The sequence below is a fragment of the Penicillium arizonense genome (genome assembly GCF_001773325.1).
Source record: "Penicillium arizonense strain CBS 141311 chromosome Unknown PENARI_contig024, whole genome shotgun sequence".
In the NCBI taxonomy this organism is placed as follows: Eukaryota; Fungi; Ascomycota; class Eurotiomycetes; order Eurotiales; family Aspergillaceae; genus Penicillium; species Penicillium arizonense.
In genome coordinates, this window is record NW_019173301.1 from 22,116 (window position 1) to 35,494 (window position 13,379).

The 13,379-nt window shown below is 45.7% G+C and overlaps 4 protein-coding genes across 4 annotated transcripts; 1 reads left to right on the forward strand and 3 right to left on the reverse strand.

The window, feature by feature from the left end:
• Nucleotides 1–1,633: 1,633 nt before the first annotated feature.
• Nucleotides 1,634–1,996, reverse strand: PENARI_c024G00666 (uncharacterized protein; the record flags this gene model as incomplete). Its single annotated transcript, XM_022635636.1, has 3 exons — nucleotides 1,634–1,783; nucleotides 1,883–1,906; nucleotides 1,976–1,996. The coding sequence occupies 3 exons, from the start codon at nucleotides 1,994–1,996 to the stop codon at nucleotides 1,634–1,636; spliced, it is 195 nt and encodes a 64-aa protein (XP_022484471.1).
• Nucleotides 1,997–5,181: 3,185 nt separating this feature from the next.
• On the reverse strand, nucleotides 5,182–5,997 carry PENARI_c024G06696 (uncharacterized protein; the record flags this gene model as incomplete). The annotated part of the gene is made up of 1 exon (XM_022635694.1): nucleotides 5,182–5,997. One exon carries the CDS (start codon nucleotides 5,995–5,997, stop codon nucleotides 5,182–5,184), a length of 816 nt encoding a protein of 271 aa, XP_022484504.1.
• A 2,736-nt stretch (nucleotides 5,998–8,733) lies between these two features.
• On the reverse strand, nucleotides 8,734–9,321 carry PENARI_c024G03553 (uncharacterized protein; the record flags this gene model as incomplete). Its single annotated transcript, XM_022635664.1, has 1 exon — nucleotides 8,734–9,321. The coding sequence occupies one exon, from the start codon at nucleotides 9,319–9,321 to the stop codon at nucleotides 8,734–8,736; it is 588 nt and encodes a 195-aa protein (XP_022484457.1).
• An 882-nt stretch (nucleotides 9,322–10,203) lies between these two features.
• On the forward strand, nucleotides 10,204–13,264 carry PENARI_c024G04810 (uncharacterized protein; the record flags this gene model as incomplete). Its single annotated transcript, XM_022635678.1, has 10 exons — nucleotides 10,204–10,483; nucleotides 10,538–10,848; nucleotides 10,904–10,909; nucleotides 11,444–11,869; nucleotides 11,924–12,040; nucleotides 12,085–12,459; nucleotides 12,513–12,627; nucleotides 12,683–12,805; nucleotides 12,869–13,057; nucleotides 13,107–13,264. 10 exons carry the CDS (start codon nucleotides 10,204–10,206, stop codon nucleotides 13,262–13,264), a joined length of 2,100 nt encoding a protein of 699 aa, XP_022484467.1.
• Between the last annotated feature and the right edge of the window lie 115 nt (nucleotides 13,265–13,379).

The window sequence follows — 13,379 nt, forward strand, 5'->3', positions numbered from 1 at the left end:
GGGAAGGGATCCTAAAGCGCTAGATATCTCTCGCTAACTAATAGAGGGGAATAATAGTGCGAGGCTAAATAGTACGCCCTAGAGTAAGATATTAGATAGTCTATTTAGGTTTAATAATCGCGTATACGTCCCTTTAGCGACTAAGCTAAAAGAGGAGATACTATAAACGCACCACGATAATCCTTAGGGAGGATATTACTAGGTAAAGCGTACCCTAGATACGGTGCGTAGACGATTCTATTAGCCTAGACTCACCCAATATATTAAGGAATACGTCGAAGACTATAAGAATTGCCAAAGGAATTTAGTTCGTAGGTATAAGCCGTACGGGCTATTATAACCTTTACCTATGCCGGAACGGCTAGCGTAGTAGGTTAGTTTGGACTTTATTACTAGCCTACTACCCTCTTCGTGGAGAGGAAGGGTCTATAATACGATCCTAGTGATAGTGGAGATATTCACTAAGTATTCCTTTTACCTACCGTGCACTAAGGATATTAACGCACCCGATTTAGCGGAATTGCTCTACGAGCGTATTATCCCTATTATAGGGATGCCCGAGAACCTCGTTAGCGATTAAGGCAGCCTTTTCACTAGCTAATTCTAGTCTACGTTTTGCTACTACCTCGTAGTGAGAAGACGTCTCTCTATAGCCTACCACCCCTAGACGGACGGTTAGACTAAGCGGTAGAATTAGACGCTAGAGTATTTCCTCCGTTCCTATATTAACTAGGAATAGGATAACTAGGTGCGATAGCTTCTAATAGCCTAGTTCGCATATAATTAGACTCCTTATAGTGCGTCCGGTGTCTCTCCTTTCTAGGCGCTACTCGGGTTTAAGCTAGACCTCCGAGCTAGTGTAGAAGAGCTTCTATAGGAGCACCACCGGGACGTAGTGAGCCGGATATAGGAGATCTAGGAAATACGACACTTTCTCTATAAGAAGCTAGCTAAGGCAAAAGACGTAATAAAACGCTATTACGATAAGAATCACCTTAAGAAGGTATTTAGGGTTAGAGATCTAGTCTATATACGAGCTAAGTATATTGAGATAGGTCGCCCTAGCAAGAAATTAGATATAAAGATAATTAGCCCCTTCGCTATTATCGATAAATTCGGCTCGTAGTTATATAAATTGAGACTACCGCCGCTCCTCCGTTAGATTCACCCGATATTCTATATCTCTATATTAGAGGAGCACTATAGAAACGCTTTATAGGAGGGTCCTACACCTATTATTGTGGATAGTTAACCCGAATATAAGGTTAAGCGTATCCTTTCCTATAAGGGGACTAAGCCTCGTATATACTAAGTTAAATAGGAAGGCTACGGTGATATAGAAGCAATATAGGAGCCTTAAGAGAACCTAGAGCAATTATAGGCGCTATAAGAATACGAAGAAAAGCTATAGTGCGAACCTAAAAGGACTTTAAAGCGCCGGAGGCGCGCGGGAAATAAATCTTAATAGTATTATAGGGGCTATTCCCCTAGAATTATATATAGGAAAATAGTCCGGTCTCTAACCGCAAATTATCCTCCTTCCTACTAAGCTCTTAGGCGCCCGTTACGGCTAACCTAAACTATCGCGCACGGTCTCCTATACGCCGGAAGCTAGGCGTAACGGGGAGAAAACTTAGCTACTACGACGTAATAGACGGCGGAGTGGAGACTCCTCTAGAGCCGGAGTTCCCTTAGGAGTTATAAACTTCTCGGGAGAAGACGTAACTAACGATAGGGGCGAGGGAACCTCCTCACTAGCGGCGACCTTAGGGGTCGTAGCGGGCTTTATAGCGGTAGTAATAAGCCGGGTCTTTTAAAGAAGACCTTTTAGAAGCACCACCCGCTACTCGCTAGTGATAGTAGGAGAGAGCGCGTGCTCCACCTTAGGTATAAGCTCGGGGTATACCTACGAAGACCTAGTTAGTAATTATATGCCTAGTTGCGAGGGGAATTAAAATTGTACTTACCGGCTTACACCTGTGGCGGCCGCTAGCATAATAGAGGCACTTAGTGCGATCTATTAGTAACACGCACTAATAATCTAGGTGCTACACTAACCGGAAGGTACAGCGCTAGCATAGAAGCCCCCTATCTAGCCTAGGTTCACTAGCGCGCACCGCGACCTCCTCTTCCGATAAAGAGCTACTAAAACCGTCCCACGGGGGGAAATCTCCTTCTTCTTAGACCGCCGCGGCGGCCTAGATAAAGCGTAGGATATAAGGCTCCGCCACTATCGACACGTATAAGAGGTTAGCAGTTTTCAAAATAGGGCTGTTTTACACTAGGAGGGGGCGAATCTATGCTACTACGAGGCCTTAGGCAATGTCAATAGGAGTATAGAGCTTATTGTGGAAGCTCTAGCGAGGCCTTAGGCAACGTCAACAAGGATATAGAGCTTATTGTGGAAGCTCTAGCGAAGCCTTAGACAGGGTCAATAAGAACCTAGGATACGTATAGGCATCCCTAGGAGGCTAGGAAAGCTTTATTTCGAAGCTTATACGCGTCTAGGATTATCTCTATAAAGCTCACGGAGCACTAGGAAGGATGCTTTAGGATATAGGGGAAGTAGGGGAGGAAGAAATCACGTACTTTCAAAGAGGTTAGGAAGCGTAGAAAGGAAGAAAAACAACAATAACAAACGACCATAATATCCATATTATTCTCTATGCTCCTTCCTTGACCACCACCACCGCTATCTACTCCTATTAAGAGTGCAAACCATACAAACACTTCTCACTAAGATAGTTTTTTAGCCGAAATAATAGAGCACGTGACCTTACAACCCTACGCTAGCACCACTAGGGCTAGTTACCTTTCCTACCTACGAGCTTTTCCTCTATAAGGTTTTTTCTCTAGGCTAGGTTTTAACGGACCACGCTTACTAGGCTGCCATACTTACACGTGACTATAAATAGAGGATTCACACTACGAATCTTAGGTACCTCAGGCCACGGGCCGTGGCCTCTAAAGGAGGGGGATATTGTTAGGACGACCTAACAGGTGCCTAAGGGTGCCTAAAAAGTATACTGCGAGCCTTTGGACTGCGTAGTGCGCTGATAGATAGGCATATACATAGACCATAAAGGTCGTGCATTTCGCTTAGTCCCTTAGCTAAGCGCACCTTGTATTTATTGCACTCGCTGGCCTTCGCATGAAGGACCAGCAATTAGTCTCTTGTGACACCTGCACATACACTTCGACGATAGTCTCTACTTCCCGTACTCATACTGCTACACTAGGACCTCGCAGGGTCCTAACAGTAAAAAAACGTGAGATAATAGCTAGGTAGCGTCTTAACCCCTAAATTAATTGCTACCCCTCCCGATTATTATACACTAGCATTATCGAAGTAATTAGATTCGTCTACGGACCTATAGTGGCGTCTTTGGTAGTAAACGTACGCCGTAAAGGTATAAAATCCCGTACCCTAATAAAACATCTCTAATTTTTAATCGCTATTTTCTCGAAAGCTAGGAGGCTGCGTATGCTCCGAAGTGAATCGGAGATAAATTAGATAGTCTATTATAACTAACCAAAATTTGAGAGCGATCGGAGGTTATTAGGCCTCTCTAGTCTAACGAGGAAATTAATTCCCAGTCTAACGGGACCCACTTTTTATGTCCCATAGTGAAGCGGCAACCCTAATTCCCAGTCTAATAGACTGGGCCACCCCCCGTGGGATAGGGGCTCTTTTTTATAACCTTGTTTACAGTTCTCTGACATTCCATTATGTTGAGGATTTGGCCAGGCTCTACCGAGAGATCCATTCTTCTCTTCAACAACGCGGAAAACTTGTGTTTTCGGTGGAGCACCCTATATGTTCGGCGCCTATACGCCCAGGACCAAGCCGAAAACTCTCCAAGAAGGTGATCAGGGACGGAACATATGGCCATTGAATTGCTACAGTGACGAAGGGTGGCGGATGACTAGCTGGCTCGGAGTTGATGGTATTAGGAAATACCATCGAACTGTGGAAACATACGTGAATCTTCTCTTGGAGAGCGGCTTCACCTTGACTGGTTTTAAAGATTGGGCTCTCTCCGTAGAGGAGGTGGCTAAGCACTCCGAGTGGACGGATGAGAGACATCACCCTTATTTCTTGATTGTTTCGGCTGAGAAAAACTGAAAATCTGTATACTGCATGAGCAGAATCATCTTCGGCATGCACATCCCGCTCTAAGTGCTTGCGCACATTCTTGACCTACATTCGCTACTTTCAGGTTGCGTCGGTCTTCTGCGGCGTGCTATGTGACTGGCTTGGTATCATTTTAGGAGTAAGTCATGGGCTGAGGGCAGTAATCTCAGTAGTCAATCTTTACGGGTTTAATCTTTACCCTCTTAGATTATCCTTTAGTCTTCTAATATATATAGGTAGTTTGATCTAAAATTTCTTATTTAGGAAATTATAGCTAAGGCCCTAGTATTTATAGTATCATATTAGGTGCGGTTCCAGGGGTAGAGCCCGAACCTACGTTAGGTTAGGTTGGGCTTTGATTCTGGAACGTATTCATAGGTTTTAGCGCAGTCTACTCACAATCGATATAGGAAGTTAGTATCGTCACCACGTGGCCCGCTCAGTCCAATATGTGAAGGTTCGCTATCAAGGCTATGTACAGTCTTCGCTATGTGTATAGCACGTTTCGAAACTCTCATGTTTTACAGTAGTTCCGATAATTGGTCACCACCTACCCTCTTAATTATTTTTCTCATAAAAGCTCCTAGGACTATTAAACTGTACTTGGAAAATATGCCGGAACATACATCAATATTTCCATATGTTACAAACACGGAGAGATACAGGATAGGTTAAATATCTCATGTTTCAGAAGTATATGGATAACCTATGCTAGCTAAAATCTCACTATAGGCCGTTACTACAATAGAAATGCAGACCCTTCAAACAGTAAAGCAGTCACTTATCACGTCACCATAGAGTTACGCTCCAATTTCACTTCACTTCACAGAGTCCATTGTAATGGTTCCTGATTTAGGAGCCTACCCCATCCCATTTTTAGGCACGTATCCAAGACCCCTTTTGTTCTCGAAACCCCTTCTTTCAATAATAGTCCACCACGTCCACAGAAAAGAGCTAGAAAGAAAACGATATAAAGTCACAAAGAACGATAATGCCGAAGAACTGCAAGCTAGCACATATTCTGAGTGTCAGCTAGCGATAATTCATCAAAATATTCGAGTCGTCCGATCGGCTGCTGTAGGGAAAACATTTCCCTCCTCGTCTTGCGCTTTCCCAGTTCCACTGTCATAAACCGGAATCAATCCATCAGGAACAGAGGGGCAGAGCTCATACCGATTCTCAGGATGCCGCCCATCGATCATACCAATGAATCCCCAAGGTTGACTAGGCTTCTTAGTCCTTCTTCCCTTGACCCAGGGCTGGGGATCGGGACTGGCAACGATTGACTTCAGCGATCGCTCATCAATAAGGAGGCAGCCTTCGAATCGACCGGTCCCTCGGCCTTTGCTTGCGCGAAGGTACTCAGAAAAATGTTGGCGAACTTGCTCGGTACTTGCTCCATCCCAGAACTGTTTGTCTGAGAAAATGACGTCCTTATGCGTTTCCTTCACCAATCGCTCTGCGTCTGCATCTGGCTCTGGATCCTCGGGTTCCTTGTATTGAATTTCGGCGAGAAGATCAGAGTCGATAGAGTAATTTATGACTTTAGCCAGTTTATCCATAGCGATAGGCCAGAGCTCATCTGATTCGGCGGTGTAGATTGTTCGGTATATGATGTAGCCCCAGGGGAATTTAGAGTCCACCGAGGGGTACAGAAATCTTGTTGTGCGCCGCTTAGTCTGTTTAATCCAGGGAGCTTTAAGCCAATTATTCGAGTAGTGGCCTATGAACTCAGGGTGTGACCATCGCTCCGACCATAAAGGGTGATGGTAGAAAGAGTTGTCATCTTGTTCCGTCACCAATTTGTTGATTTCAGCTGGATCGCGAGTTGGCAGGGAAGAAGCAGGGGTGTCGGAAGTCATATTTGGATAGTGAAAGACCACAAAGTATCCGAAGAGCAACAACAACAAGAGGTAAAAGAGTATGTACAGATCCATCCGGAGTCTGAGGGGCAATAAAGGACCTTTCTACCCTGGTGGAGAGACCCTGAGAACTCAGGTGGGAATGTCTCGATATTTATCTGGCTCGGGATCGATTAGCGTGACGCCAATCTTGGCAATCCAAGTTAGCCAAAGTTTGTGCTCCAACTTTGGTATTGATGAAACCACGGAAAAGACCGACCATGAAATTCTGTGCCCGATGTAACTTGGTGACCTGCTAAAGGAGTAAAGAATCACGAATGGAAGGGCCCGCTGCACATTGACATGTCATGAAACACTCTGAAGGAGTGACTTTCTTCCCGCAAGGTTCCCTTAAAATATCCACTCGCTTAGTCTGGCTAGTGCCGGAATGTCTTAGTTCCTTGGTAATTCGGTGAACAGGAGCTTTTGGGAGAATTGACTTGATTACACGCATAGCGAGATTTCCTCCATTTCTCTCCCCTATTGTCCTGTGAATAGCACATATATCTATCCCTTGACTATCAACTCACTGGCCTTACATAACGTATTTCACATGCGAGCTGGACACCCAAGCGAGCTGGACACCCCACCTAACCTATCAATTTTAAATGCAATTATCTCAACCAGAACGCCATTAAATTCAATAAGCTAAAAACGAGTTCTATTAGGACATGTAGTCATTCTATAACCCTGAATTCCACATACACTACACTTCGTTTTTGCCCTCGTACGCGGCTAAGAAGGTGCCGGAGCTGGCCCTACCTCACGGGATCCTTCTGCTAAGACTGCTTACTCTAGCTGCGCTATTAAGGCAGAGGCCTCTAAAACTAAGAGGCCTTCTTCGGAAGCTATTTGCCTTATAGACTGAGTCCTTTTTCGCTTCTTCGTCTCGTTTGTAGCGCGTAATTCGCTTACTTCTTTCTCGAGTAAAGCTGCCGATTGCATCGTGATTTGGTAGGCCTTTAAAACCTGATTTATCGCGGAGTTAAGCGGGCTCGGTGGGCTTTGTAAGCGCTATTTTAGCAAAGCTTTAATTGAGGAAGCTTACTTCTATAATTGTACGTAGTTCGAAGGCGTTTTTAGATCCTACTCGCTCCCCTAGCTTAAGGGGGGTGTCGGGGTTTAAAGGCGAATATCGAGCTTTAAGATCACTCGATCGGGCTTATAAGGTATTAAACTAGCGGCGGCGAAGCTAGTCTTAATAGTCTCCGATTTAAATGCCTTAATTCGGGCGGACGGATAGGCTTCGAGGAAGTCTAGCTTATTAATATAGTTGATTCTAGCACGCGTTTTCGATTTGATAAGCCGAGCGTAAGCACGTTTTAACACCGCAAAATAGCCGATATCGAGAGGCTATAAAAGGTGAGACGAATGCGGAGGCATATAAATTGGAATAATATCGTTTTTTTCGTAAATTTCGTCGAATTTCGGGGTTAAATAACTTCCGTGGCTGTCGAGTATCAAAAGTCTATACTTCCCCTTCGTACGCGAAGAAGTAGACGGAATAAAGAGCTTTTTGAGCCACCGAACGCTAATTTTATCGGACGTCCACCCGTTCGGACTAACCTCGAGTCTCTAATCATTCGGAAGGCCGTTAAACCAAGATTCAATAAAGACTTTGCCTTTAAAAATCACGCACGAGGAAGCGCCTACCCTAAAGTATTTATACACTCAATTGTAGTTACCCACGCGCGATTTCCGGGCTATAAAAGCGGTCGCCGACCGTAGTATTCCCTTCTCGTGATAACCTTCGCGGTCGTAATTAAGCCTATTGCGAATCCGGTCTCGTCAAAGTTATAGATATCATCGGGATCGATACCGTAAGAAAGGATCGTTTTTTAGACGAGAGAAAACCATTCTTTAATGATTTTCGGGTCTTCACACTTCGCGCGCTCGTAATTGTATCCTTTTGAGAATCGGGAGGAAAGGTTTAGATACCTTTTTACGAAGTTTGTAACCCAATTCTCACCGACCGAAATAACCGGGGTAGATCTACGCGCCGCGAGCAATAAATCTGCCATTTCTCGTACAGAAGAGGGCCGAGGGGGTGCTCCGCGAGAATCCATAGAGAGAATCCATTTTTGAAGCGATTCCTCTTCAATTTCTGTCAATTTATGGTTATTGGCGCGTGTTTCAGAGCGATTTGTGGTTCCGTGAAGACGCGTGTGGAGAGTGGACTTCGGGACGTTGTAATAGAGCGCTGCTTGGCGTATAGAGGCGATTTCTTGTTTTTTAATAGCCTGAATAGCTAATAAGATCCTACCCTCTTTTTCAATTGAATTTCGAGAGGATTGAGTACGAATTGGTGGCATGGTGGGTGGTTGAAGAAGAGAGGTCTAATTAATTGACGCGTTTTAGGTGGGGTGTCCAGCTCGCTTGGGTGTCCAGCTCGCATGTGAAATACGTTAAGATAATCGAGGTAATCTAATTCGTCCGAAACCCTAGAGTTCAGCCTAAGGCCCCGGTCGCAACCCTAACTAGCCTAGTTCCCGCACCCTATCAAAATATCTCCAATTTTCAATCGCCAGTTTCTCGATAACTAGAAGGCTGTGCATACTCCGAAGCAAATCGGAGATCAATTAGCTAGTCCATTATAACTGACCAAAATTTGAAGCCGTTCGGAGAACTCTACACCTTCCAAGTCTGGGCACAACGTAAACTCCCAGTCAGGCGTACGACCCACTTTTGCTCCCATAGTTAAGAGAAAACCATAACCCCCAGTCTGCCAGACTGGGCCACCCCCCGTGGGATAGGGTGTTCCCGAGATGCCTTGAGTGGCTTGTAGGACAGAGAAAAGCCGGAGATAACGTAGAAAACTGAGATTGCCCATGTCCCTGTGAAGGGTAGTCGTAAAATGGGCAGTTGGATGATCCAGTTCGTTTTGGCATGGGAATCCTCAGGTCGCGCACATGAACTTGCTAATGCTTCTTGGGGTAGGCCATAGCCGTAGAAAACGATATTCTGGTAGGCGTAGAGTATGCGGTAGTTCATGACAGCAAAAGCGGCATATCCTCTCAGATCGTCAAGGGAAGAAGTGAGGGGTCGACTATCGTAGGCCTCGGAGCCGTGAAAGAAACTTGGTATCAAGAATGAGACGACGCGACCTGCCCGTGCCGCTGTTTCTGTGGTTAGAATCCATTGGTGGATCTGTAGGACTTTGATGAGACGGACTTTGAGGCTGCGTTTGACGCTCTCGAGCATGTGCTCCTCGTTGAGGCCCATGTCGTCGTTGGAATCCTCATATTGAGAAATACAGGATGATGACCGGTAGAATGTATTCTCCATTGCGAGTAAGGTATGTTGCCTGATAAACAAAGCAGTCTCAGGTGATGACCAAGGCTCGTCTCAGATTCACTCTGACCAATTCTACGTCAGATCAATCTAATGCGGTACGAATACCATTGCTCCGAAAATGACGCTAAAGCTTGGATGATAAAACGATGCTACTAGTGTTACATACACAATACGCCCTTCCGCAATACAAACTATATGTATCACTTCATGTCAATGCAGGGGTTGGATTCGGGGGCTGGAAAAGGAGTGGAAAAGGGCTAGTAGCACAACCCATCCTGTGATATCTATATGAGGCCAAGGCCAACTTGAACTACTGCGACGTGCGGCGGATATCATCATGCTATTCGTGGCTCTGCTAACTAAGTGGATTTGGGTGCAGTGCATCCAGACTTCCAAAAAGTGGAAATGCATGGAACGCTTGGTAATGAGGAGGCCTGCATCGAGTAGTCGAGGTACCTAATTTAGTCGGTACAAGATTGATACACTGTTATCGGATATAGATCTCAAACGAGTTAGTTGATTATGTACCAACTTTTGTTTCTTCTTCCTATCTTTATGCGTCCCCGAACAGGAAAGTCATTATGCTCCAGAGATAAGCTATGGTATCCGTCGTAGACATCTGGTGTCTCCGTCCGTCGGTTTTCCGTGCAGGGGGGCCCAGCACCCCGCTCCAGAACTCAGATTAACCGTCCCTTCGCCACAACATGCTACTTATAACCAGAGCAAGGTATTCCCAACGTGTTGAAAAGAAAATTCAATCTCATTTCTCGTGCCTGGAACTTGATCAATTGCTGTGTCCTTCTTTACCCGTTATTAGGGTATAATTCACCTAAATTCGCCGCACCTGTTGTCCACGCAGTTGCACATGCTAGAATGTGGGAGCTAGATCTGAGCCACTTTCTCAAGCCTCTCCGATACCAGAAAGTTGCCTCCATCGGCGACGATGCCTTCGATGATATGACCTCGAATTCCTCACCACCGGGATTACCGTTGGTCAATGGCCAAAAGTCTGTCAAGCGCAAAAGCGCAATGTATGCACTATGTCACCTTTTTCTATCATGCCTGTGCCTTATTTTCTCTATCTCCTTCTTATTCTTTAAGTATTACCACGATTTATCGGATGATACGTGCTTGCGGCAGTTGTCAGCTCCAAGTATGTCTCTCCACTTGCAGTCATGCTCCTCACAGCTAACAACAACGTTAATAGGTCCAGCGCTGGAGGCTGTCGAGCTTGAATTGGTGACATTCAATGATACCTTCCAGCCTGATGAGTATAGCGGCTACCCCTCTGCTACCTCAGAGAAAGCATGGGCAGCATTATGGGACTGTGACCTCCAAACCATCTACCAAGTAGATGAAGCAATGCTCATTCAAAAAGTCGGCGCCTTCAGTGTACCCCTAGAATCTCTCGCGGGGTTGAACAAGTCTTCAATGACGGGTGATTTCAGGTTAGTGGGCTCGGGGACGGGTGCGGGCGTCGGTGGTCTTTTAGAGGGGGCGCACCAGATTCATTGCTTGGTGAGTGAGAGCGAGGTGGATGTTGAGACTGCTTAGCTAATAGATATTCTGGCAGAATCTTGTAAGGCAGTTCATCTATCGAGATCATTGGGACTATAGCAAACTGCCCTCTTTCAGTGGTGGAGAGAAGACACGCAGGCACCATGTAAACCACTGTATTGAGACGCTGAGAATGGTCATTGCGTCTCAGAGTAATGTGACTCCATATTACTTAGTAACCAGCCAAGGTGGGAGGGTGGAGAGCAGAGGACTTCCGCATAAGTGTCGAAAATATTCGAAGCTGGTCGACTGGGTGAAGTCGCATTCTGTATTCGATACTGTTGAAAAGTAGCTTTAGTTGTTACAAGGACGGGGAGCTAAATGAAAGTTCAACACAATGCACAGTAATGGATGGGCGATCGCTTTTTGTAAACTTTAAGGCTGGAATCGCGAATTAGTAATGCGTTATCCTAACTACTCTTGGGCCATGAGAATGGATACTAGGAGACCAGGCAGCAAGATCCAGTTTTTGAGTGATTTATCAGACACACGTGCTCGCGCTGCGCTAAAATTAATTTCACCCACAGAGGCACTTAACTTCAAATTTCTCCCATAGCTCCTCGCCCATATCCCAAGCTTCAGAGCAGAAATGACCGTCAACGTCCTTACGACCAATGCGGTTGACCTACAGCAGCTACTTGAAGAGAAAAAGACCACGAGTGCTTATACTGTGGAAGATTACTTGGCGCAAATCCATCGCTATGAGTCTGCACTCCATGCGCTGATTTCACCTGCCCCTAAGAACCAGGTCCTCGAAATCGCTAAGGCTCGGGATGAGGAGCGCCAGAAAGGGCAAATCCGGGGCCCATTTCATGGAATTCCCATAATTTTGAAAGACAGCTTTGTCACAGCGTCGGAGCTTGGTATGAGCACCACAGCTGGATCATATGCGTTCATTGGAGCTAAAGCGTCAAAGAACGGAGCTATCACTCAGCGGCTGATTGACGCTGGCATGGTTATCTTGGGAAAGGCTAATATGACTGTCAGTGGACGTTCGGTTTTCTAGGGAACTTTATTAGATTGACTGTTGTTCTAGGAATTCGCTGGTATGAAAATGACCATGATGATGCCCGGTTGGTCTGCTCACGGCGGTCAAACTCTGTCGCCGTATGTTGGGAAGATAAAGGATAACGAGAAGATACTTGGCCACTCGGTGAGTGCATAAAATTACAGATGTTCATTTGTACTGATACTGAGCCGGCTCCTGGGGGCTCATCCACTGGTTCTGCGGTCGCTGTAGCCGCTGGATTCAGCCCTCTTGCCATGGCCACTGAGACCATAGGTTCTATCGTGACCCCATCAACACGGGCCGGTCTTTATGCACTGAAGCCTACTACCGGGGTCCAGGATATTACTGGGTTATACACCATGACCGAGTTTTTCGACAGTCCGGGGCCTATGGCAAAGTCAGCAGCTGACGTTCGCGTTCTTTCTGAAATTCTACTTGGTCGCCTGTTTACCTCCCCCCAATTGGGTTCCTGGGAAGGTCTTTCGGTGGGCTTCCTGGACCCAAGTATTTGGAGCTTATCACTAGACCTTTGTACGCAATTTGAAGGTACAGCTGAGCAAATGGTACGTCACTCTTATTTCATCAAAACTTTCACAGCTCTAACAGTTGATTTTAGGTAGACGAGTACGAAGAGACGGTTTCCGCTCTACGAAGCGGAGGCTGTCCTCTGAAATACCCCATCCATTGCAAGGATCCCTCAGTCTTACCGACTACTATATTGCCAATCGCATGTAGGTCGCTGCAGTCCGGGTACCAGATGAGATTATGATGACTAACTACTTCTAGATTGGGATTTTAGGAATCTCTGCATCCCGAGATTTATTCGCTCTTTTGACGAGTGCTCTGTAACAAGCGTTGCAGATATCATCGAGTTCAATGAAAAGAACAGCGACAAAGCCCTTCCAGCTCGTAGGTTGACAGAGAGGACACGCCCTTACGATTTTACACTGAAGAGCTACTAACACAATGCAGCATTCGTCGAGCAGAATGATCTGGAAGGGGCAATGATCGCCACTGAAGAAAAGGAACAAATAGACGAACTGAAACAGGACCTTCGCACGGCTGCGAGAGCTATTCTGGATGAACTGTTTAACAAAGAAGAAATCAATATCCTGGTAGCTCCGGGAGACTCCCCGTTATGTGTTCATGCTTCTGCTGCAGGTAACACTCATTAATTGTACTTTTGAGACGCCGTTGCTAATGGAATCAGGGTATCCTATCGCCACAGTTCCAATAGGACAACTTCGCTACAATGGCCGGCCGTTCGGTTTATGTCTGTTGGCCAGAGCGAATGAGGAAGAGACACTATTGCGGTTCATGGCAGTGTACGAAAAAGTTGCTAAGCCTCGTCCGATTCCTAAATTTTGAATCACCGTGGTATAAATTACAAGTAACGATAATTGGCAAGATGAATGCGAGATATTTATTTACGGCAATGACCGGTAGTAGACCTCAGATAGATATCGTTATGTTGATAGTTGAT